This window comes from Rhinatrema bivittatum, chromosome 2, assembly GCF_901001135.1.
Source record: "Rhinatrema bivittatum chromosome 2, aRhiBiv1.1, whole genome shotgun sequence".
NCBI lineage: Eukaryota > Metazoa > Chordata > Amphibia > Gymnophiona > Rhinatrematidae > Rhinatrema > Rhinatrema bivittatum.
Window position 1 is genome coordinate 337,992,956 of NC_042616.1, and position 27,414 is coordinate 338,020,369.

General features: G+C 42.8%; 1 protein-coding gene across 8 annotated transcripts in view; it reads left to right on the forward strand.

The window, feature by feature from the left end:
* The window catches only part of FHOD3 (formin homology 2 domain containing 3), a 1,290,292-nt gene that overhangs the window by 1,220,869 nt on the left and 42,009 nt on the right, over positions 1 to 27,414 (forward strand). For all 8 annotated transcript variants that reach the window (XM_029589835.1, XM_029589836.1, XM_029589837.1 and 5 more), the window contains one exon: positions 26,846 to 27,036. In XM_029589835.1, coding sequence (XP_029445695.1) covers positions 26,846 to 27,036 — 191 coding nt within the window. The remainder of the gene's footprint in view (positions 1 to 26,845; positions 27,037 to 27,414) is intronic.

A 27,414-nucleotide genomic window follows, 5' to 3' on the forward strand; every position in this document is an offset into this window, starting at 1 on the left:
AGCCCTCAAACCCTTCCTGCATCTAATCCTTTCCTTCAAACAACCCCGCCTCCCCCTGTGTAGGTCAGCAGCAATATTCTCCTTTGGGCCCCAAGCCAAAGGTGGATGACAATTGGTGGGAAGAGATGACAGGCTGACAGGGAGAATATTTTTCTCTTGGGTAGGTTCAGTGGGGGGGGGGGGGGGGGGCAAGGAGAGAACAATGGGAAATTTCCACCGACCCATGCACACTCAGCCCTCCCCTCCAATTATTACTGGTCCCGAACCTGATGGTATTCTGCATGCAGCAGCAGCATTAATAATAAAAGTCAACGTAGGGCTTGTAAGCCAGTGCTAGCTCATAGGACCTGCAACGGCTCTGATCCAAACCTCTGATCCAAACCTTTTCCGTAGGAAAAAAATCAGCAGAACCAGGGGTCACGATTTGAAGCTCCAGGGAGGAAGATTCAGAACCAATGTCAGGAAGTATTTCTTCACGGAGAGGGTGGTGGATGCCTGGAATGCCCTTCCGGAGGATGTGGTGAAGACCAGAACTGTGAAGGACTTCAAAGGGGCGTGGGATAAACACTGTGGATCCATAAAGTCAAGAGGCTGCCAATGAAGAGTGGGTGACTCGGCAGAATGATGGCAACTGCCTGGAGTCAATACCCTTATTAAATAAACATACACATGCTTACTGTGACTCCAACATCGCTCTAAGCTTCAACAGCAAGAGGAAATGTGGAAAAAAGGATTTGCACTCACAAAGAGGGGAGTAGCTGGCTTGTTACGGCGGTTACTACCCCAAATCAAATAAGCCTGATACTTCACTTTCAATGCATATACAGCATAGTTCTCTGATTCAACGGCAGGGGAGAAGAAAAACTGATACTTCACACATCCAGCAGAGCTCTCTGCTTCAACGGCAGGGGAGAAGAAAAGAGGGTTCGCATTCACAAAGCGGGGAGTAGCTGGCTTGTTACGGCGGTTACTACCCCAAACCAAATGTGCCTGATACTTCACTTTCGATGCACATCCAGCATGGCTCTCTGCTTCAACAGCATGGGAGAAGACTGATACTTCACGCATATCCAGCATAGCTCCCTGCTTCAACAGCAGGGGAGAAGAAAAACAACCAATAAGGGCTGTATAACATAGTCTGGGTAAAACAAATAAGCATGGGTGTAGCTTGCTTATTGCGGCGGCTACTACCCCTAACGAATCAAGCTAGATATTTCACTTGGATGCAGCTCCATCACTGCTCTCTACATTAAAGGTGGGGGTGGATGGGAAATAGAACCAAGAGCTAAGAGAAACAGATAAGTATGAGAGAAAAAATGTGTGAAGCTTGCTGGGCAGACTGGATGGGCCATTTGGTCTTCTTCTGCCGTCATTTCTATGTTTCTATGATCCCTCCTCACACAGGGCTTCCTATTACCACAGAAACTCATGCGAGGGCAGGACCACTGTAGGGCCTGTACGTGCAAGTTGGCTTACAGGCTCCACACTGACTTCATCTGCTAATGCTGCTGCTGCTGCTTGCTGTCATTTGAGGTAATTGTGCCCCACAGCTGATTATTTTGTGTCACCATTTGGGGTCCTGATCCACTAGCTTGTGAAGCCCTGCTTTATATAGTATTAGGTGCAGCTTTATACATTGTGAAACACCAGTAGGTGGCGCCATTTGGTGTTAAGCATCGTTGCTGGTAGGAGGGATTTCCATTCCATCCTGCCAGTGAAGATGAAGAGAATCTTCCAGAATTATGCATGACCTTTGTGGAGATGTGAGAGGGACTTTGAATGAGCTCCTAGAGAGGCCATATTGTGGTATCACGTGGGGGTAGGAAGGAGGCTGAAGAGGACCCCAGAGAGCCTTTTTTGTATCAGGAGAGAGGGAAAGACAGGAGTGTGGGCCTTTTTTGTGGGGGAGAATTCAAGGACACATCTTACCCCATGCCGACATGCTAATATATAACACCCACCCTAAAGATGGCACTAAATTTTACTTGGCTCATATTTGTGTAATTAGCATGCAAGTGTTCATACATGCTTGATTTTGCATGGCTTTTCCCTCACACTATCAGGTCAATACAGTAAAGTGCGCGGGAAAACAGGTGCTCAGTGTTGAGTGCCCATTTTCCTAATGCATGCTCAGCCTCCTCTCCTGGGCGCACGATACAGAATTTAAATAAGAGGTCGTGCTAAAAAGGAGGCACCAGGGACAATAGCAGCAGAGGTGGTGTCAGTGGGTTTGGAAAATGGACGCTCATAAAATTGAGCGTCTGTTTTCCTAACCTGACCCGCCAGCACATATTTTTGTATTTCTTTTATAACCTTTTGATTCCTCCGATTTAATATCACCATGATATTAAGTCAGGATGTGCAGAAAAGCAGTATTTTCTGCTTTTCTGTACACTTTTTTGGGCTGCTCTGAAATTAACGCCTGCCCTTGGACAGGCGCTAATTTCTGACCGTAAAATGTAAAGTTTGGCATACATTTTTTTTTCTGTATCTCGGGCAAATAACTAATAGCTTCGTCAACATGCATTTGCATGTGTTGAGCACTATTATGTTGGGGGGGGGTTTGCACGTGCTAAACCCCTTATTGTGTAAGGGGTAGTGGACGCACGTCCAATATACGTGTCCAACTGTGGGTAAAACTGTGCTCAACTGAGCGCACTTTACTATATCAGCCTATAAATCATTAGACATTGGGCTGCTATTTAGCATTCACATTCAAGGGCTTTAGCATGCACGCTGGTACCTCATTCCCTTTCCATCACTCTGAGTTGAGGCAGCAGTGTGCTGCAGAGAGATGGTTTCCTCACTGGCAGATGCATTCCATCACAGATTTTTTAAAATTAACATTGAGAGAGGATGAGCTGCAGGAGACAGTGACTTCCAACACAGAGCGAGAGGGAGGGAAGAAAGAGGTAACAAGGGAGGGAATGGAGAAAGACAGAGGGCAAATTAAAGGGAGGAAAATGGAGCACAGGAGAGGGAAGGGTAGGAGGGCAGAAGGGAGCAGGAAATGGTAGGGGGCACAGAAGAGAAGGTATGATGGACAAAAAGGTACAGGGGAGGGTAAGGAGAAAACCAGAACCTCAGTAGGGGAACAAGGACAGAGGGACACTATAGGAAGAATGGGCACAGAAAGCAAAGAATGATGGGTACAGAAAGCAAAAGGAGAAGGACAGGGACAAAGGTCAGGAGGAAGAGGAGAAGGGCATGGGGCCACAAGAAGGAGAACAGTGGGGAACAGAGAGGGAAAAGGAATCAGAGAAGAGAGAGGTTGCAGAGAGGGAAGACAGAGGAATGCTGCACAGAGGTTGGAGAAGAGGAGCAGAAGCAGATCTGGGGAAGGTAAGGGAAGCTGCAGAAGGGAGAGAGAAGGTAAAGGGTAAAATTATGATAAAAAGGGAGAGTAGGAGAAAGGGAAAAAAGATTTAAGAGAGAAAGTAAGTGGAGCATTATTATCATTTTCTACTATACCTCATAGTGTCAGAAATTGCCATGTTGGTGCCGATGTATTTCCCAAGTGAATTCCATCTTTTCTCCATCCCTTTCCTCAGTGATAATATCTGGGTAAGCAAAATCCAAAAGTTCCCAGGTATGCTTGTGCTCCATTTTGGTTTTTCATGTTTTCATATTATTCAATCTATGGATATAAGAATGCTTTGTATTCTTTGAAGACAAAATAAGAATATACAATCTTGAGATAAAAAATCCTCCTTAAGTTTATGCTTCAGCTCTTCATACAATATGCATTATTAGAATGATTGTATCTGTGGTTGTTCCAAAAAAGATCAGCTCAGCTGTGTGTTGCACCGGAGGTGGACCCTTGGATGGAGGTGGGGTTGATGCTACCCACAGGAGGGATCCTACGGATCCCCACCGTCGGCAGGCAGAGTGGGCTGACGGATGGAGGCCAGCTGGCGCTTCACCAATACCAGCCCTCATTCCCTGCGGGTTGAGCCTTTGGGTGCCGGGGCCGGCTGGACTTAGGTGGCCTCTGTCAGTAGTCATCGATGGGTGGATCGAGGTCAGCCCAGAGGCAGCAATTAGTATAAGTATCAGTCTGTACTGGGTGTGAGGCGAAGTCCTGGAGACCCGGGCGCCAATAGGAACACAGTCTGACTGAGGGCGCCCAAGCAAGAGCAGGCCGAAGCCTGAATGAACCACGTCCAGGACAAAGGCTGAAGAGGCGTCTGTATGCAAGCTGGGTTCAGGACTGGTGGCAGGCTGAAAGCAGTGGCAAGAAAGGATGAGGTCTGGATGAGGAGAGAGTCAAAGGATGGTCAGATGAAGCAGGGCTGGAGAGAAGCAACGGCATGGTCAGGCAATGCAGAGGTCCGGGGCTGGAGAGAAGCAACGGAGTAGTCAGGCAATGCAGAGGTCAAACCAGGTTAGCAATCCGAAGGAGAGACGAAAGAACAGGAACTCAGGAACAAGGAAATAGGAATGAAGGCAATCAGGATCAGAAACCAGGAATAGTAGAAGCAATGAGCACTCGACTAGCGAGGGGACCTGTTGCAAAGGTGATTTGAGAGAGTGGAGCCCGGGCTTACATGCCGGAGCTCTGCCGATGTCATCATCCGGGGCCGTGGCCAGGTTCCCGCTGTGGGCCCTATGAAAGGATCAGCTGTGTGCGCGCGCCTAGGAAGGGGTGCAGTGCTGGTCGGGATGGCGTCTCTCTGCAGGCCACGAGGAGAGGCCTGACGCGGAACATCAGGAACTGCAGCAGAGCCGGAGGCCCCAGGGGTGGCCCAAGGATGGAGCCGGCGGCCCACAGCCACCAGAGATGAGGGACCAGGTGCTCGATCACTTTGAAAGAGGTGAGGGGGCCGAGCCGCTGGTCTGCCGAGGCCGGCGCGCATAACACTGTGTTTTTGTTGCTTTAGGTCAGAGGTAGTCACTACAATCCTGCGGTGGCAACAGCCATGCCTAGGCTTTACGGTAAATTAAATATGTAAATTCATCTGATTCTTCGACCAATTGGGAGCAGATATACCTTGTGAATATTCAGACCAGTGAATCTCCCCTTGCCCTATCAATTTTTAAACAGAAAAATGACCTTGGAAATGAAAGAGATAGCATTACAAAGACAATGAATCTCAATGATTTTGTTTTTGTTATCTGATAGCTGTATTATCTATTTTTTTTCCTGCAACTTCTGTTACATCTAGTAACACAAAATTGCTATATGGTATTGGGCCATTTATTGTAATCGTGCTGTATGTTTCGAAACATTGGGGCCAATGCAAATAAAGGAACTGTGAAAGCGGCCACTGAGTATTCAGCGCCTGCTTTCCTAGCGCGCCCCCAGTCACCTCTCCTAGGGGCCCCATATAATATTTAAATTAGGGGTCATGTTAAAATGCCTAAATAAATAATGACTATATTGTACTCATACTATATGACAGTTTATTTTTAAAAACAGCAGTACAAACTAGATTGTTCAGAATATCATCTATTTCTTGACTTTCTTGCTTCCTGACTTGGAATTACTCTTATATTTATTTCATATATTTATATGCATCCATTTTGTTCTCAAGGTGATTGGGCAGACTAAAGTTGTTAATGTTTTCCATGGGTTGGGTGATAAGGTCAAACAGACATGTTTTCAGGTTCTACTGCTGAGGATCACTGCAGTTTCACTCTGCTTATGCAAAACAACAATCTACACTCAGGCTTGCAGTTCCCAAGATGTTTCTTTACTTCCAAAATTGAAACCGAGAATCACAAACTTTGAGTAGAATCACATTCTTTAGTCACTCCAATCAAAAGCAATAAGCTGAAAATCATGAGTATAAGGCACTTCCTACAAATGGTTAAGTGTGAACACAACTACTGTAATTCCCATTTTCAGCACTGGAGGGCTATGCAATTCAAGACAAAAATCTTCTATTTGTGTCAAGGAATTTCCACCTCTTTCCAATTTAAGATGTCAGTTCAGTAAGAGGTTTACCTAGATATCCTTAGAGTACTCCAAGGTCAGAGCCTTCAACCCACATGAGCACAAACAATTGCTGGACTATCAGGATTTTCAGATTAAAATGAGAAACATTCCAAAAATCCTATAACCTGTTGATCTTCCACAGACAGAATGGGCTTATCCTGCCAAACTTTCAGATAAGATGTGACTACCTTAGTCTTGAAGAAAAGAGAGTTAGATCATGCACATCATTCTTTCTCAAGACACATTTCTTGTAAACTAGTGGGGGAGGGAACCTTGTTGAATGTCCCTATTCACTCCCCAGGTCACCATCTTATTATACTAAATACAACTAAAAAATGTAAACACTATCAGGCACAGATAGAAACATAAGCACCCAAGTTTTATTATCAGAAGTTTCTTAATAAACTGAATATAAAATTTGAATGTTTAACTATTTTCCTGTTAATTATTCTAGTACAAGCAAATAAAGCTGGCAATGTCACTGAATACAGTGGAAATCGCACTTCCCCTCTTCCACTGAACAAAAGCCATACAGAGTAAGCCGCCTTCTTTGACTTTTATAAATTGTGTATTTCTTCCCTTATTTTAAGGATGTAAAAATTATCACCTTCTTCAATTGTGTCATGGAAGGAGCTCTTTATCATTAGTCTCCAGCTGTTGCCCACTAGTTTTCTCTTCTTTCCTGAACATCATTTGAGAACCTGCCATTTTAAACTAAAGAATGGCCATTTACCACCACTATAACAAAGCAGAGAACACAAATCATGGATTCCTATTGCTCTAAATTAAACTTCTGGCTAGTTGGCTATAATTATCACATTCAAATGAGCCAACTCTTTATGGACCCCTCCATCTCCCAAGTTCTATAACCAAGTTCAAATTATATGTGGCCCCACTCTTTCCACTAACTCCCTCGGCTCTGGACTACTGTTTGAAATAAGGCTATCAGGAGACAAAGAAGGAATGTGTGCAAAATGTATTGACAAAGCTCACCACCTTTATTACTACCCTGTGAAGCTGGTTAGCTAATACTTCAACCAAAAATATCTAACCCCTATCTAAGGTTTATATCACCTAAAATGTAGCTACTTTAGAAGTCATTAGCCAAACTGAAGTTCTTAGCAGGGCATATCTCAGCATAGCCAGAACCTTCTGTGATGCCTTGTTTTCTTAGCACTTCCTGTGTCTGTTGCAATCTTTCTGGTTTAAGCTTCTGTGTTGGTAGTTTTTTATGTGGACCCTATGGGCAGAGTTTAGCTTTTTATTGTATGTATCTGGCTTATGAGTGGCTAGTATTTGGTTGTTAACCATTTCTCATTGGTTATCTAGTTCAAAAACACCTGATCGATTGACATTATGTGGCCAGGCCTTCCAGATATCTCATTAGATATAAATGAGACTTCTGACAATTGGGGGATACCCTGCAACTTCATTAGGATACAATTAATTTCAAATCTGATTGGTTGTCTGCCCATGTTGTCATTGAGCATCATATATTATTTAATTTTGTTAAAGTCTGCATCTGTGGTTAGGAGAATGTATGTGCTGAGTTCTGGTACAGGTCTCAAATCTTTGCTTGTCAGTGCCTCATGCTGGTGATTCACATCTTGCTATAATATATATTATTATATCATATCCAAAGCAATTAAACTCAAGTCTGCCTTACTCAATCCACTCCTCTCCATCAGCTTCCTGCTGTAGCTTGTAACTTCTGAGTTAGTCACATATATACAAAGGCATTTCCTGTTTTACAGGCTACATCTCTTTTAAAGGACAGAAGTTAATTGCCTGACTCTGAGAGACACATTCAGTCTTTAAGCTTAGAAAAGAGAAATATATATGTTCAATAAAAATAAAGAATGTATACATCTCACTTAGAGGTCGATTTTAAAAGCATTGCTCACGCAAAAATGCCCACATATGCGTGGATGTGAGCCGTGCATGAGCAACGTGGATTTTTAAAAACCGCAGAGTTCACGCATATATACCTATGCACGCATCAAAAATAAGAGGACAGGAAAGGGGCAGAGCATGGGCATTCCAGGATGTGGCCAACAATTACACGCGTAACTCCATATGAGTGTGTGATTGAGAGAGAGGAGCAAACTGGGAGGGGACTTCCCTACCCCCCTACCTAAACTCCCTCCCTCTTCCCCTCTCCTCCCTATCTCCTAAACCCTACCTTTCTACCCTTGGTTTTTTTTGTTTTCATACTTACATCAGGGCCCGACCTGAAGTAAGTTGCGTGCGCCGGCCAGCTGCCAGCAAACAAGTGTTTGGGACAGCGTTCAATGGCACTGTCCTGGCCCTCCCCACGCACTGCTCCTCCTCCAGACCCTGCCCCCTAGCCCACCTCTTTGAAGAGGCCTGGCAGTTGTGCGCGTACCAAAGTTTATGCGTGTGGCCGGGCCTCTTTGAAAATTCTCCCGTCATGCTTAACCCTGTAATTTTACGCATGTAGGCCTTTGAAAATCTACACGATACTCTCTTTCACACAAATAGATTTTCAATCACACACTTACACATACAGGTTCTCAATCATACACTTACATTCATGCTATCAGTCTCACATACAGGCTCTCATTCACACACACATACTCTCCTTCACAAACAGGTTCTCAATCATACACTTACACATACAGGCTCTCCGTCACTCATTTACATATTCGCTGCCTCACAGACACACACACAGGATCTCAAACACATATATGCTTGCTCACTCACTCACTCTCTCTCTCTCCCCCCACCGAACTAGCGGCAGCAGTAGCCTCCTACATTTCCAACCCTAACGGCGGCAGCAGCCTCCTAAATTTTCAGCCCTTGCAACCTCGAGAAAGGAGTCCCATCAGCCGGGGGGCCCTGACGTTGCTCTTCTTTTGCTCCGTGCTGTGCTGCTCATTCTTCAGGCTGCGCCTCTCCTCTCTTCTTCGGGCTGATGCTGCCCGCACGAGCATGGTCTCTTCTTCCCGCATGCGGTCACTGCATACCCTCTTCCGGGCAGTGGGGGGGGGGGGGGGGCGGCTGGAAGAAGAGACCATGCTGGTGACACTGACTCCAGCTCTCCTGCCACGTTCTGCCTGGGCTATCAGCATTTTAAGCCCGGGCGGAGGACCTATTTCGCTGGGGTAGGGGGAGCAGCGGGGGACCAGGAAGTGTGGCGACATACTGGTTGAGAATTGCTGTTTTAAAACCTACACACACAAGTGCACACACAATTTAAAATTGCAGCATATCTCTGCCTAACAGTGTACCTTATAGCTGAATCCGACCGACCAGGTATCCCTTATAATCTTAGATAAATGACAAGAGGTGGGTTGCACCTTATAGATGAACCAGTTTAATAAGGCATGAGGAAGTGGACTCTGTCCTCAAAAGCTCATGCTTCAATAAATTGGTTAGTCTATAAGATGCCACCTACCTCCTATCATTTTTGCAACACCAGACTAACAAGATTATCTCTGTGAAGATTATAATCTTACATGTCATGCCTCATTCCTCACCAGTGTACAAGCAAACTCAGCCTCCCTCTAGAGATCTTCATATCCATGACTGGCACATACCAAAAATGCACAGTTAAATAGGGGTGCATGGAAGTATGCTATCTGACATTTAGAGTATGGCTTTAGTTATAAATCAAATAGGAGATTTCATTGGGGCCATAGATAGATAGACATTCACACACACACACACACACACACTCACACACACACACACACTCACACACACACACTCACACACACACATATACACACACACACTCACACACACACACACACACAGACTTTGTTTTTCATTGTTGTATCTCCAAGGTGATATGCTGATGATTACAACAGCACTCTGATTTGCTTATATTCATGATGGTGGGAGTAGCTAAGTAGAAGGAACTTTCAAAATCTATTAACATTAATTTCCTTGGGAACTAAATAGAAGTCAGAATTGAAAGGGTGATCTTAACCCAGTCAGTCACTCTAGAGCCCATACCAATGGTGCTCAATTTATTTATAAGTCAACCATGTAGAATCATGTGGAAGGCCTTAGTAAACTTCAACTAGTGCTCTCCCCTGATCCAACTCTCTGGGTCACCCAATTAAACAAATTGATCAGATTTGTCTGTCAGAAACTTCACTATCCTCTGTTGCAGCAGCAATTTCATTAATTTGCTAACCACAGAAGTCAGACTACCTGGTCTGTAGTTTCTAGTCTCCTCCTTATTTCCACTTTTATGAATAGGAACCACATCTACTCTTCTACAGTCCTGCAGAGCAATTTCCAAATCTAAAGAACCAAAAGGTCAGCCACTAGTGCTGCCAGAACTTCTTTAAGTTCCCTTAATACCCTCGGATTATCACATCTGGCCTCACTTCATCTTCTTTAAATTTATTTAGCTCCTCATTAACACACTTTTCTGAAAATCAGTTTATTTATTTATGTATTTATTTTTATATACCAATATTCATGGAAGATCATACAGGCTCACATAATTTAAATACATAAATAACAAAATTCCTTAAAATATATCAATCAAACATTTAAACATAATAAAATAATATATAATATGTACAACAATGAAACAATAAAATATATCAAATTAAAAAACAATAGAAAGAATGTCTAATTAAAATAAAAACAGAGAAGTAGCCAAGGGAATAACTCATGTGTGCTCACCAAATGCCTGCTGAAATAACCACGTTTTTAGCTTCTTCTTGAATGTCTGAAAATTACACTCGAGCCTTAAATCAGATGGTAAGGAGTTCCATAGTTTGGGTCCGGCCAGAGACAGGGCTCTCTCTCTCACACAATTTAAATGTTCCAACCTAGGGGACATTATACAAGTCCTCAAAAAGTTAAAACCTCTCCTTCACTTTAATGATTTTCGCCTTGTCCTACAATCCATTATTTTTTCAAAACTCGACTACTGCAACGCAATCCTGCTTGGCCTCCCCGCTAACAGTATCAAACCCCTCCAGATGGTACAGAACGCCGCCGCCAGAATCCTAACAAACACCAATAAAAAAGAACATATCTCCCCTATCCTGAGCAACCTCCACTGGCTACCCATCAAACAGAGAATCCTTTTTAAAACCCTTACCATTATTCACAAATCAATAAACAACATCGCCCCTATATCTCTCCAAACGCAACTTCGTCCACACCTATCCTCCAGACCCATCAGAAGCGCCTACAGAGGCACACTGTTCGCCCCACCAGCAACATCTTTACTAAGAAAAAGAGCACTCTCAACCGCAGGACCACACCATTGGAATGCTCTCCCCCCAGACCTACGCCTTGAACCCAGTCTGCCAGAGTTCAAAAAAAAGTTAAAAACCTGGCTCTTCAGACAAGCGTTCCAATTTACAGAATCCAACTAAGCACCTTATCCTGATTGAACCTTAAATTTATTGTTTTATACAGTTAACAATATTCAACATATATATATGCAATATTTAACTTTTTAATTATTTTAATTTAATTTAGGTCACGAAAACATTCAATGTTTAATTGTTAATTGTTATTTTTCAATGTTATTTTTCAATGTTCATTGTTCGATGTTCATTGTTCGATGTAAACAACCCCGGTCTGACCTCCCAGACTGGGGCAATCTTTTCGTTTATTGTAAACCGGACTGATTTGTATTGTATACAGGAATTCCGGTATATAAAAATTAAAAATAAATAAAATAAATAAATTATTGAAAGTATACCTTTATTAGCAGAACGCAAATTCCGTTGTGGTGTATGAAAATGGAGTGCAGCGCTGAACCATTTTGTATTGTCATTAAATAACGATTTGTGGATCAATGATAAAACTTTGAATTGGATTCTGTAAGAGATGAGTAGCCAATGCTAGGGTTCAACCTGCGGGGGGAGGAGACTGATTAGGCCTCTCCTTCTGGAGAATATCATAGTGATATGGGCACAGGCTAAGAGCTTGATACAGGCACAGTCCTGTGTCACTTCTGCAGGGGTGATCCCAGATTTGCCTGCCTGACCACAACACACTTTAATCCTTCTGGGAATTTGTCTACCTACATATGTTTGCAGCAAGCTCCAAATTTTGTCATAGATATTGGTATTGAAGACTGTATCTACAAATTACCACAGATAACCCACAGAATGAGTGTGGAATAGTACCTGTCACTGTAGTTTGTTTATGATCATCCAGGAAGAAAACAAGTTCATCCTTTAGTTCTAATTTCATAAGTGAGCAAGGCTAATGTTCAAATGCACACATATCTCAAGTTATTTTCACACTTAAAATTAGTCTTTTGTACTGACCTGATGAAGAGAGCAGAGTTGTAAAAAGCTAGTCACAAATGTATTATTTAGTCTAGTAAAAAGTATCTTCTGCACCTTGTTCATTGATCTTTATGCCTTGATAAATACTAATCACAAGGGCAAATTGATACTTTCACCAGTGTTGTTTTGCAAGCTGGTGTGATGGAAGTGTGCCTGTGTAACTACATGTTCATTTTACTAATAAGGTGTGTTTTTGCCTCACACTGGGCCTACTGCACTAAATGGTTTTCCCCATTTTGTGTCTATATGGAAAGTACTTAGTGCATCTCACCCAGAGTGCAAGAGTTATAAAGTAAATAAAGTAAATGTTCTTTACCTACCTTATTCAGGTTGCCTATCGATCTGCTCCATTATTTCATCCCTCTCTCTGGGAAAACTTTTAACTGTGTTTAGAACAATTTATTTGTCCACTGACCTGGTTGCGAGGTGGAGTTATTTTTGTTAGGTGACTCCAGCTAACTGTTAAATAAGATTCAGATAAAATAACATCATCTTGGCCCAGCTATTGTGATAAATAATTATTCTTATCACCCCTATTGTTTAAAATTGGGGTAATCAGCTTCCCCCCCAAAACCAAGCATTAGTAGTGGTTTACATTGACCCTTCTTGAAAAATACACAATTTCTAACCTTAAAAAGATTCTAATAAAATTGCTTGCTTAGCAAAATAGAAGTGTGCAACTCGGCCAATTGCTTGGGCATTTGTTTGTTTGTTTTTTTTTAACCAAGTTTCTATTTCTATATGCTATACAGCTGCATGGTCCCTGTTCTGATTTGCATCATTTATGAATTTCAAAACAAAATCACTGACCAAGCAATCATGACTAGTGGGAAAAGTCATTTCATGTTGGAGTTAGCTGAAAACGTTTTTAGTCTTCACTTATACATATGCTGCCATCAAATTTCGGATGGAAAATACAATCTTGAAAAAGATATTTCTAATGCAATTTATTTAAATTGGAAAAGCATCCAACAGGGCTTGATGTTTATTTCCAGTACCAGTTTTCCCCTGTTAGATTGTCACTGTATCCACTCAGGAAGTGGCCTGTCAGCCATGCCATTGATTACATGGTGCCTGAGAAGAATCACAGAGGCATCACTCAAGGTCGGCTCCCCCTTATTGTTAAACTTGCCCATTTGTGATCCCATTATGTACTGTTCTCCTTTCAGTCTCCTCTGTTTCACTCCAGAGTTTCCCAAGTGCTTTCATGGTTTTGCATTGCCATTCCAGTGGCTGAATTCACCCTGTCCCATGGTCTGAAGTTAAGTGTAAGGAAATAATTCCCAGCAGAAAGTCAGGAAGTGCTCAATGTCAAGGAGCATCTGGTGCCTTATCTGTGTTCCTTAGTCACTGGAATGCATTGCTGGACTGAAAGCCACAGCAATGCATGACTAAATGAAATACCACCACAGTTTTTAACTTGTTCCTGTCATGTAGTGTTCAGTATTTTTACTTAACCTCTGATGTATTGGGAATTATCCCATAATTATGAAAACCTCTTCAGATGTTTGGGTTGGTCAAGCATTGGCTACATTAGCAGACACTGCACATGTATCTCCCAGCTTACATTTTTGTGTGCATTGCCTCTAGTGTTTTTTTTTTGTTGATCAGATCTCTATCATAACTTTCAGCAATGATCTTCTTAGAGCCCTTTGCCTCAAATACAAAGAGAACACGCCATTGCTCTGATTCCAGATTTTTTTTCTCTTGTTTTCTTGTGTTGTGGTTGTGGAGATAGCATCACTGAGACTTTCACCAGAATGTTCATAAACAGAACTGTGCTGCGGATACCTCAGAAACAGAATGAAAGAGTTACAATTTAAAGGAAACATCTCTTAACTGCAAAACATTAAATTATAAAGCCCTTATCCTCTCAGATCGCTTATGGTTATTTTTCAAGGAGGCAGAGCCTTGCAGTTCCACCTGCTTGTTTGGGCTTCCTGAGTAATCAAAACAAGCCTCTCCCAGGGCTATATTGCCAGAATCCTTTAGACACAGCTACCTGGGACTTTTTTTTTAGCTTTAATTTTTAAGCCATGTCCTAGCTCGCCTAGCCATCCAACAACAATCCTCTCTGCCTGACCGGGCAAGCAGGGGTCACTGCTGCACAATGGTAGAGACCCTTTCTCCCACCCTGGCATCCCGTGCTCCTCCACCCCTGGGCTGTGAACACTGCCTCCAAGGCATCCACAGCCCCAGCCAGCCCGAGTTGCAAACGGCCTGGATCTCCCGCCTAGCAGCACTTAGCACTGACACCGAGCCATTGGGACAACCCCCTTTCGGGTGGCTTGGTAATTTTCTATCTTCTTTCACAAAAGAATATTCTCATTTAAAGAGAAATGAGACAGAGACAAGAGGGCAGCCACCCCATTCACCGAGAGCTTCAAACTGCCATGAATCATGACTGATATTTTGGCCGCAGCATGATACTACAGGAGGCATCTATAAATCTGCAGCAGCACAGAAGATGCAATGGAAGGCACTGTTGCTTGCACTGGGACGCAAAAGAATGAAATCCTGAAAGTGGATTGGCGATAGGAAATACTTTGCAGAGCCAAAAGAGGTTGTGATATTGTAAAAGATTCCCCTCATCTGTTTGTAGTAATATGCAGACAGCGGATTGCTGACTTCGAGGACAGATTTAGAAGGGGGGGCCATGAGAAGACGGAGTGGGCAGAAAGAGAAAGATGCAGTGCAGACACCTTCTCCCCTTTCCCCCTCTGCTGGACAAAATAAAAATCTAAGCAAGCATTTTCTAAATAGCTCAGGAGGTAGAACCAGAGCAGAGCACTGGCATGGTTCAGCTATTGCATCTAAAGTTAAAAGAAACAATATAAAATACAAATATAAATCCAATATGCAATTATTTAAAATGGATATTAAGAACAAAAATCACATAATTAGATATTTAAATTGAAAATAATATTTTTCCCAACTTTGATGGCAATGATGATTGGCCCTGCTGAGCTTGCATTCCTGTTGGTAGTTTTATCTGACATGATAGGATAATAATCAAAACATATGTATTTTAACTCTTTATTTTTAAACAAAACATACAGAAAATGTCATGACATTCATTATCAAGCAATAACACATAATCGTTAGGAGTACATTACTCCCAGTGTAATTAAACATGAATACAGAAGTCTTCTGTAGAGTTAAGAGAGCATAATATCAGAAAGTCTACATGCCTTGTTACGAAATTGAATAGTAAGACCAGGATTTTGCCCAAATAGCACTGTATACACTACCAGTGCCTTTAAGAGGCATGTCATCCTCTCAGAATGAGCAATATCAAAAAGTTGTATATACCGGCCAGCAAGTGGTGAAAGTGCTTCTAGAATTGTGCTACTAATAGCATCTGCAAAACCAGTTGTTATACTTTGACTAGAATCTGAAGTATATCCCAGTAACTCAGTAAGGCCAGCTCCGGAGAGAAGGCAATTTTGAAGCCCAGCACCTCGGATATTTCAGCAAAGACCATTTGCCAAAAGTTTTGTTCAGGAGGATGTGTCCACCATGATATGTGACCCCTGTGCATACAACACTCTCTCTTGAGTAAAAGATGTCATTTTTCCTTATTACACTGTGTCCTCTATCTCTTCACTGATTTCAATTTATCTGTCTTTTCCTAATTCTTTTTCTTGGGTCTTTTTTCATTTTCCCCTCAGTTTCTATCTTCTATTTATGCTACTTCTTTCATGTCACTTTTTGCAATCTCTATGTCTCTTCATTGTCTCTCTCTCTCTCTCTTCAGTTTTTTTTTCCTCTCTCCATCTCTCCCTATCCTCACTCCTCTACGTCCCTCACTTATTACTCTGTCTCCCCATTTCCCTTCAGTTTACCGTCCCATTTCTGTGGAGTCTCAGGTGGCAGCAGCGTTCCATTAGGCATTGGCTTCCTGAGACTGGTTAGACATCTTCAGCCTTATTTGAGACCCACTGATCTACATTTTGTAAGTCAGGCAGTGGTCCTAAGTCGTCTGGACTACTGCAGTTCCATTTCTGTTAGGTTGCCAAAGAAGATCGTAACTAATCTGCAGTTGGTACAAAATACAGCAACCAGAGTTCTGATGGGTAGCCCTAGATGGCTTAGGGCTACACCCCTTAAGCTTTCCTTACATTAGCTGCCTATTAGCCTGCGCATACAATTTAAAATATAGCACTGGCCATTTTTAAATATTGGCAGGAGGGGCAGGAGTGCCTGGGGATCACTCCTGCTCCATTTAGGTATTTTGGCTCTGTGGAATGGAGTAAGATGAGCTAAAAGGAAGGTTGTCAATTTTCAAATTTTAGATCGCAGGAGCAGCATCTTCTGATTCTTTAACTCCACCCGCACTGCATGACCGTCAATGCCACTGCCTCCACCCCCTCCCCGAGATGTGCCTTATACAGTGTGCAGTGTACAGCAACGTTACAAAAATAGTTATCATCAGTGAACCTTTGGTTTTAAAAACATTTTCTTGTCTATTTATTTTAAAATCCTCTTCCTTTTTTTTTCTTTCTCTCTTAGTTTCTCTTCTGCACCACACATCCCACAACATCTCCTACATTAACAGCCCCATTTCCTTCATTAGTTGCCCCTGAAGCATGGGTACGCAATTCCTGCCCTGGAATGCTAAAATTTGCATTCACTGCTTCTCAGGCATATTCATTGTGGATGTCCGGAAAACCAGACCTCTTTGTGGCAATCCAGACTGGAGTTGCCTGTGTATACTCTGTAGTCCCCTGTTAGCTCAGCCCTTGAAATAATATGTTCTCTAAAATGTTAACACCTGGTCTGAGGCAGGTGTTAAATAGGAGGCTCAAATGAGTGGATGCTAAATAGCACATGGAGAAGAACATACCAGTTATTTAATACACACCTGCTAAAGCCTTATTTTCATAGGATGTTCTTTTTTTAGATTCACATACAAGTTAATTTTAGCACATACACACACTTGTAAGACTAGTTTAGCATGCACCCTAGGATCTTTGTGAATAGTTTAGCATGCACCCTAGGATCTTTGTGAATAGCATGTCATTTTTTTGTGCACACTACACTTTAATATGCAGGTCCCAAAGAGGGATTTATATTTTCTTTATAGGGACACAACAGGACTTATGCAATAGTGTTTAACATATCCATAAAGACTATTTTGCATGTGCTTAAAAATAGCATGCTTTGCAATACATATGTGTTAACAGTCCCCCCAACATGAATATGGGGGTGTGCTAAAATTAGGGTCTGAATGAATGTAAACAAGGGAATGTCATATGCAGATGAAATGTTACTGGGATCAGTGTAAATGTCATGGTATGCTGACACCCACCTGCTGTTTACTGTAGACTCGATAAAGCCAAAATGTTAACATGTGCCTCGCACCAAGTGTTAACTTCTTTTCAGGCACAGAAAGTCTTGAAATCCCCAGTGCTAACCAGTTCAAAGGGAAAGAGGAGGGATTTCATGCCCTCCATTACAAAAATCTAAAGACTGGCATACCCTAATACTTCTCACTCTCCACACATAAAATGAAGCTTTTTGGTGGCTCCAAACCCCCCCCCCCCCCCAAAAAAAAAGCACATGATGACCAGAGCTCAACGTCTCCCCCTTAATCCCCCAAAACAGAGAATACTGTAGGCAAGGGCTCAGCAGCCCAACGATCCCATCTTTTCTTCCCATCACCCCCTCCCTCCACTCCTGGATCTGTAATCAAAGAGCCCGGATGGACCCGCCTCTTCCCACCCAGGCATAGGGGCATTGGGGCTTCAGTTTTACATTGGGAATGGGGTTGGAGGCTGAAATCCTCCTTGCTAACCAACCTTTTAAATTTGGGACCATTACTGTGGGGAACTCCCTCTCATCTAGCATGGACATTACGCAAGGCCTCTCCAGTGAGGTTAAGTTTCACAGGCCTTTGGTAAAATGTTATTATTTATTATTTATTTATTTATTTAACAGCTTTTTTATACCGACATTAAAATACACATCATATCGGTTTACATCATAACGAAAGGTAGAAATTACATTGAACAAGGAGGGGGAAAACCTTAAAACCTCAGGGGTAGATTTTAAAAAAGAGTGCGATCGCGTACTTTTGTTCGCGCAGCAGGCGCAAACAAAAGTACGCTGGATTTTATAAGATACGCGCATAGCTGCGCGTTCTTATAAAATCCTGGATTGGCGCACACGCTGAGCCGCGCAGCCTGCCTCCGTTTCTGCGCGCAGCCTGCACATGCTGAGCCGCGCAGCCTGCCTCCGTTCCCTCCGAGGCCGCTCCGAAATCGGAGCGGCCTCGGAGGGAACTTTCTTTCGCTCTCCCCTCACCTTCCCCTCCCTTCCCCTACCTAACCCACCCCCCGGCCCTATCTAAACCCCCCCCTTACCTTTGTCCCTCGATTTACGCCTGCTAGAAGCACACGTAAATCTACGCGTGCCAACGGACTGCTGGCGCGCCGTCATCCGACCCGGGGGCTGGTCCGGAGGCCTCGACCACGTCCCCAGGCCGGCGCCACGCCCCCGGTCCCGCCCTTGAAACACAGCGTCCCACCCCTGAAACGCCGCGTCATTCGGCCCCGCCCCCGACACGCCCCCTTAAAAAAAACCCGGGACTTACGTGTGTCCCGGGGCTCTGCGCACGCCGGCGGCCTATGCAAAATAGGCGCGCCGGCGTGCGAGGGCCCTGCTCGCGTAAATCCGAGCGGATTTACGCGAGCAGGGCATTTAAAATCCGCCCGTCAAGCTCAATTTTAGCATTCATATAAAATTTTTGCCAAGTCCCACGCAAATACATTTTTAGCACGAGTTTTATTGCATAGCCCTCAATATTGTTATTTGCTATGGCCAATATAATGGCTTATAAAAGTGAGCAATGAAAGAAGAAAAAGTCAAAAACAAGTGACCAGATTCACATCTTACTTGAGAGAGTTTTCTTTACTAATGCAGAGAAACATCTGTGTACTTTTTAATTGCGCTTTGTACAAAGATCTTTTGGCAGACAGTCATTTGAATTTCCTGTTTTAGAGGCCCTTGAGCAAATCAGTGTGAACCCCTTCCTGTTGAGGCTGATCTGTTATTATTCTGAGTTTTTTTCTGCACCACCTCATCTCTCCAGACAGCAATATTATTATGATTTGTACAGCCTGCCCAAAATCCCTCAAAATCTTGCCAACTTTAGAGCTGGAGGAAAGTCTCTAAGCATAATCCTTAGTGCCCTCTTTGACCTGCAGGGGTCACCTCATTAATGGCAGCGCCCTTTCACCCTCCCTGAGCTTGTGTCTTTTCCACAGCATCCCCAAGCTCTTATGAAGGAGCTTGGGCATGTTGGATAAGAGGACTTGACCTCATGTATCCTGTGCCACAGTGCTTGAGGCTGAAGTAAGGTTGCCAACTCTCCAGAGCTGTCCTCGAGTTTCTAGGAATTAAAGGGTAACATCCAACACAGTGCCACCAGCAGAAAATTCCTAGGAAATTACCTCTAAAAGAATACTGACTATTGAAATGAATTTATCTTACTATCACAATATGATGTTAATTTCATATACTGTATTCCCAGAGAAACTAATCCAGCCAGTGTTTGCAATGTCAAGGTTTTAGGAGAAAAACAAACATGAGCAAGACACTCAACTACACGTAGTCCAACTTGTATAAGTTAAATGCACTAACTTGTGATACCTTTTTTTAGTGTAATGAATACAGTTTGGACACAGTCATTTCCTCATAGTATACTACTTTGTATTTTATTTTTTAAGGAACTATTGAAATTAGGAAATATTAACACACACACACACCATTTAAACATAAATTAAAAAAATGTAAACCTCATCACGCTTTTAAAAATTAGATTCACTGCATTCTTTATAATTTTTCAGTATTTATTTATTTATTTATTTATTTATTTATTTAACAGTTTTTTATACCGACCTTCATAGTAAATAACCATATCGGATCGGTTTACATTTAACAAGGGTAAACTGAGGTAACAATTCTGGTAAACAATAGATAACAATGGAAAAAGGAATAAGTCAAAGTTACAATCAACAAGGAATAGAATAAACTTGGAAGCTTAAAACAAGCTGGAAGGAAGATAAAGGCAGGTAGAATAAATAAAAAGTGATATGATTAATTTAACGGGTTAAAGCTTATGCTTTAATCTGGAAATGCCAGTGTCCATTTTCAGGAGGAAGAGTGCCAAGGACCTTGTAAGAAGTGAGGCTCAAACTAGTGATTGTCTGGTGGATCCGGGAAGGCTTGGTGAAAGAGCCACGTCTTGAGTCTTTTTCTGAAAGTTAAGAGGCAGGGTTCCAATCTGAGATTTGATGGGATGTTATTCCAGATAGATGGGCCTGCTATTGAAAAAGCTCTTTCTTTGGTCATAGAGAGGCGAGTGGCTTTAGTAGGGGGAAATTTCAGAGTGCCTTTGTGGATATCTCTAGTTGGTCTGTTAGAGGAGTGGAGTTTGAATCGGATTTCCAGGTCGAGTTGGAGTTGCTGATGGATGGTTTTGTGTATTAGAGTAATAGATTTGTACAGGATTCTAAAATTCACTGGTAACCAATGTAGGTTTCTGAGGATGGGGGAGATGTGTTCACCGCGGCTGGTGCTGGTCAACAGTCTCGCTGCCGCATTTTGTAACATCTGCAGTGGTTTGGTGGTAGATTTGGGGAGGCCTAGGAAGAGGGCACTGCAGTAGTCTATTTTGGCGAACAGTAGCGCTTAGAGGACGGTCCTGAATGATCCACAGATGTTACCATGAGGGTGGTGCTAATTAACAGTTTAAAGTGTTTAGAATCATTTGAACCCAGCCAAGACATGATAGGCTAAGGTATTTGAAAAGTCAAGTAATTGTAATGTCTCTTTGGGTTCATTACCAGTAGTGCCCTGGTTTAACTCCTTTAGCTAGGGAAAGGGAAGTAGAGATTGTGGGAAGGCATCATTCGGTACAGCCCCTCCTTTGAGGATGCTGGGATGGCCTTGCCCCTTGTGGTTGTAAAAGCAGCTCTCTCCTGAAAATTGTGGGGGCAGTGCAGTTTTGGTTTTGAAGTTAGAGAAGAGATTCACTCTGGGATTCAGGCAAGCCCTGCCTGGTGTCCGTAAGCAAGGTCGAGGAGCTGCCTTTCCAGGCAACTCATTGGCTGGCTGGGTTTGCCTCCAGGGTTGTTTTGGGACTTCAGAGATTTTTCTTTATAAGAAACCTGTGCGACCCCCTGGGTGCTGCTTGGAGAGAGGTCACGGGGAAAACTTTCCCTGCATGGCCCGGGATAGGGAAGACCTGCCCTTCTGCAACCTCCTGGAGGGCAGACCAATGGTGGTGACCTGCTGCAGAGAACTCCTGATGATTTTGGACTCAGTTTGGGAAAGAGATTTTTGGTTGCAAGATCTGGGAGGAAGAGTTTTGTTGCCCCTTCCTACCCTGAGAAGAGGAACATCAATAGCTGTGGTGTTCCTGAGGGGATCCTTGCCATCAAAGGATTTGAGAGAGAAATATATTTGGAGAAATGTGAGTAAGACCAAACTAATTCTGAGGAAACTCACTTGGAGTCTTCATCAGAGTAAATTGGGACTGTCTATGCTTAGACTGTTTTACCAATCTTTTCCAGCTTTGGAGGGGTTTTTCTTGCCCACACAAAGATCTAATTGTCTACTTGGGAATCTCATTTATCAATGCCTTGGAGGAAGTGTTTCCCCTGCCCTGGTAAGAAAGAGACCTTTCACAGATAGAGGAGGGACTGTGAACAGTAAAAAATCAAACTGTAATGCTGAAAACTGTTTCGAACTGTGCCATTTACTTATCTGATTCACCTTCAGTAAAGTTTATTTTTGGACACTCAGCTCTGAGTCTCCTGCATGTTATTGGCATTTACAGCATTCACAGTGGTAAAGAATTTATGCCGCTCTCAGGGAAAGGAATACAGTATCACCCCTGTCATTCTGGGCCTTGGAGAAGAAATTCCTTTCCCCCACCATCAAAGAATCGATGACCTGGGGAAAGAGACTTGTGTGGAGCTAGTGCAGGTGAATCCAGCCCTAAGAAGAACAAATTCTTTTATGGCCCCATTGATAGCTACCTGCTACCAGAAGATAGGATTACCTAATATTATGTAAAAGAAGGGATAATTTGACCAGTGAGCCACCTTTTTCATACCCGGGGTAGCTTATCTGTAGCCTTATCTCCCATGCTCTTGGGTTCATACAACTTCCAAGAACAAAGCTGTTAGGGCTCCGTATTCAAAAGCCAATGCTCAGGAATTCACAATTAGTTTGAAATGACTCAAAATTATGACATTGGTTTCAGATTAAGGGCGCGGTGATCAGGCATATATAGGGCTTATAACATTTGAAAAGTCTGTGAGGTGGTTTGTTTGGACAGTTTTGAAATAGCACAGTTTTTGCTGAAGGTTTTAAATTCTAACTCAAGAGTTCCCAAACTGTGGGACGTGACCCTAAATGGAGTTGCAAGATCAATAAAAGGGATCAGACAAACAGGGTTGCCCCCCCCCCCCCTCCTTCTTCTAAAGCTGCCGGTACAGTGGTGGGATCCAGTGTGTTCATTCGTAGGCCCCCATTTCCTGCTTGGGGTTCCTGTCAGAGCAGAAACGATTAGTCTGTGCTTCTTTTGTTCATGAGAGAGAGTAGATAACAAACTCTTTGTATGACAATGTCCTTCTATTTTTGGGTTCACCAATCCCATTCTTTAGAATTGTGTAAACCCTTTTTGGTTTAAGTCTAGAATGTAGGGACTACATAGAGAATCCAGGGCCAATCTTTCTTCTCGAACCTCTAGTTCTTCTCTCCATTTACCATTACGATTAGCTTCTGGGTTCCACCACTGGGGAGGAGGACAAGCCTCCAGGGCCCAGGACTTTCTCACAAGGATACTCATTCCAGTAGATCTCAGCAGGCTGGTTCTCCAATTTACAAAGAGCAGGCAACACACTTGAAGTGGTGTTTCATCCCTTGCAGTTTGTCTGTGATGTGTGGCCTATCTGTCTAGGAGTGGTGTATCTTTCTGGATTTGGGTTTGTCTGGACTTGGTATGCTCTGTTCACTGTTTGTGATGTGTTCTTTCTGCCTGTCTCTCACTCAGTACCTGGGTGTGGCATATCTGCCTGTGTTTCTATCTAGGAGGACTAGGGAGCACTCCATGAAGTTAGTAGGTGACACATTTGAAACAAATTGGAGAAAACTCTTTTTTACTCAGTACACAATTAAGCTCTGCCAGAGATTGTGGTTAGGGCAGTTAGTGTAGCTGGGTTTAAAAAAGGTTTGGATAATTTCCTCGAGGAGAAGTACATAAACAGCTTTTAATCAAGTTGACAAAGGGAATAGCTACTGCTATTACTGGCATTAGTAGCATGGGATCTAATTTAATCTGTTTTAATACTTGCCAAGTACTTGTAACCTGGATTGGCTACTATTGGAAACAGGATGCTGGGCTTGATGGATCCTCGGTCTGACCCAGTATGGAAACTTCCTATGTTCTTATGTAGATGTGGTGTGTCTGTCCCTCTCTGTCTGTGGTGTGTCTGTCCCTCTCTGTCTGTGGTGTGTCTGTATTTGGGTTTTGGTGTCTCTATATGTGGGGATCTCAGTGTCTGTGTCTGTCTGGGTGAGGAGTATTTGTACCTCTCTGTGCTTTTCAGTCAGGGTGTGCAGTGTTTGTCTGGATATGAGGTATGTGTTTAAGTCTGGGTCCTTATTTGTGTGTATATACTTGCTCCCTTCAGCAACCTGAAAAGAAACACAACAGAGGCTTTGACCAGCATGGACCCTGGTGCTTTAGCAACTGGCCCAAGAGCTTATTGATTGGCAAAAGAATTTGTCACCACTTCAGGAATCGAGGATACTCTTTGTGTGTGCATGTTATATATATGATGTAACCCAACTTGGGGGGTTCCAACCAACTACATGGATAAAAGGGAGCATGGCTCATAAACCCCTAGATTCATTCAAAATGTGTTAGTAATCATTGATAATGTCCGCAATAAGAAAAAGGGGCATGTTTAGGGAAATTTTAGAATTACTGTTATGTGTGCCATCCACTGCAGACCCACGGCCCCCTTACCTTATTACACAGATTCCAGTTCCTGGTTCCTTCTCGCTAGCAATGGTGGGCCGCTGGCTCCGACCTCAGGCCGCCTCCAGTGCCTCCGGCTTTGCCATGGTCCCCAGTGTTGCCAGTCAAGATGCCATTGCTGTCTCTGGACTGAACCAACTTCTCTCACAAACCAACCTCGAGGCCCACCTAAGTCCTGCCGACCCCGGCACCCAAAGGCTCAACCCGCGGGGAATGAGGGCTGGTATAGGTGAAGCTCCAGTGGCCTTTGCCTTCAGCCCACTCCACCTGCCGATGGTGGGGACCCATAAGTTCTCACCTATGGGTTGCATCAACCCCACCTCGGCCCTAGGGTCCATCTCCGATGCAATTACCGCACCATGCAATAACATACAGCTTTGCATCAGTAGTGTGGTAAACTTATTGCACCCCTATGATTACTCCTATTTTTGAAAGAGAGAGAGAGACTACAAGACCTTCATATTAGTCAAGTATTTATATCTCAATGGGAGGGTCATCTACTAGCTCAAGGTGAAGTATTGGTGGTGGTTAAGGGTTTAAGGGGCCAGTTTCTCATGTAGAGTGAGATGTACGAACAACACAGTACACCTTGATGAAGATTTGACATCATTTGGAGTGAGGTCAGTCTCACAAATATGGCATTTCTTCTATGTTCTCTCATCCTAGCTTGATGGAGTATATGGCCTATTGAGATATAAATGGTAACACACTGTGAGGGCCTACCCAGAGGCACTCATTCACTCCACTCCTTCTCCCCTCTCTCTTCTCAAGTCCAGAAATGGCCAAAATGCAATTCTAAAAATGTATCACAAATTGTGTTATGGCCATTTCAAACATATCAGCCAGCCTATGCCAGGAAAAAAACGTGTAGTTAAAATTGTGCAAGAGCATGTGCTAAACTATTGCACAGTGCAATATTGCCCCTCATTTTCCTAAATCCCACCCAAACTTTTCTCTGATCCCACCCCCATTTACACCATGCACTAGCGTAATTATCGCATTGCATGTGTTAACGCCATAATGCATTTTGATGAGTGACTCAGAAAGTTTGCTCACTCCTGGTGTAAATCATAAAGTTGGATGTTAAGTGTAGAACAGAACTACAATACTACAATAGTCTGTCCTTCACTAAGTTTTGATACTGGTAGAGTTCTAAATGTGATTATTTTAACTGTGTAGATTTTCAGAATATACAGCATCAGCATGCAGTAAGATTGTAGCTTTGCAGTGCGGAGAAACTGAGTTGGCATACACAGGAAAAGAATAGAATACCATAGCATGGGAGAAAATGGGTGTAAACTCATATGACAACAAACAGAATGGTCTTTTGGTAGAGCATCTCATCCATCTGAATGAGCAGACATTCACAGATAAGATTTTTCAAAAAGCCACATTTTAAGATTAGCAAAGTGTCTGGGTATAATATATTGATAACTTGCCTGTAACCTTGATGTGCTCAGTTTCCTCATGGGTCGTTATGCTGATGGATAACAAATGACCCCTTATGCCTTGCAATTGAGGTTACTGAAAAGCAAGGGAACACAATCTCGTGGACACTAATCTGCTTGTGTTTTCAGGATATTCCTAATGAATATGCATGAGATAGAATGCATAGAACTGAAGCCATGTGCATGCAAATCTATTTCATGTATATTAATGAGGAGTTCCCTGAAAACTTGAGTGGATTGGTATCCAGAAGAGCTGAAATTTGACTAATCCCATTCAAAAGGTGCAAAACTATCCTGAGAAAAAGGGGGATCTTACTAAAACCTTTGATTTAAAGAGGGATAAAAAGGAAGTTATTTCTGTCATCCAAAACTCAGTAAACCTGGTTGGAGAAAACAGAATGCCAATGTGTTATTCCCTAACAGTCTGACATTTTTAAGCTGCTTCACATGGATCTCTGACAGGCAGAATGATGGATGCATATTTAGAGTAGTATTGCAGTGCAATTGCTTTTTATGAATGGATACAGCAGCACTACAGCACTACCATATTTTTAGCATCTTACTTTTCAGATTCCTCCTCTCAAAGGGAGTGGATTGATTGTATGGTCCAGTTGTCTTAAGGCAAATATTTTGGTTTTAGAATCAAAAGAGAGTTGGGTTTTTTTTTTTGTTGTTCTGGTAGTTTCTTCCTGCTCCTTTGGGTTTCCAGTTCAGTTAGAAGCAGGGCTGGGATCTGGTACCATGAGCCATGATTTACCAGTACTTCGGGATTTTTTCCCCTTTCTTATATCCCCTCTGAACTTACTCAGTTAAGTCATTGCAGCAATAGACCTTGGCCAAAGGCCATGAACTAGGACTCCTTTCAGAATTCTGCAATCTTTAAATCTGGCCATGATGTACCGCCACTCACTGTTGACTATGACGCCCTCCTCCTCATGGGATGTGAATGCTGCCTCCACAGCACTCTCAGCCCCAACTGACCTGGGGAGTGAGAGACCCAAGTCAGGAATCAAAGCCAGGGCCCTCTGCATTGCAGTTCACCCTACTACCATTGAGTAACCAAGCCAGACCAACAGAGTTTTACAATCTAATATTTTACTTCTTCTAGGTTGACTTTGATCTGCTTCAGGACAACTTGTGTCAAATGGAGAAAAGATGCAAAGCCTCATGGGATCACCTGAAAGCCGTAGCCAAGCATGAAATGAAGCAAGCTTTGAAGCAAAGAATGTCAGAGTTCCTTAAAGACTGTGCAGAAAGAATAATAATTCTAAAAATCGTTCACAGAAGAATAATCAACAGGTACATGTTTCTGGCTATGTAATCAAGGACACAATTATAACCTCTGTGAGATATGCCATAGTCAATGGTGATGCTTTCCTGGCGACTTCTTTGCAATGAATTGTTACAACCATTTTGTTATAAGGACTAAGAAATGCTGTTTTAATCTTTCAAAAGCAGCCAGGATGATACTACAGAAATGTTTTGGCAAAACGTATTGAATATAGGAAGCAATTTTAAAACAAGTAGGTCATAGGGAGAGGACTGGTCAGCAAATAAAAGGGAAGTGATATTGTTCCTGTATAGGTCCCTGGTAAGACATCATTTGGAATACTGTGTATGATTCTGGATACTGCACCCTCAAAAGGGTTGAAAACAGTTGGAGTTGGTTCAGAGGGG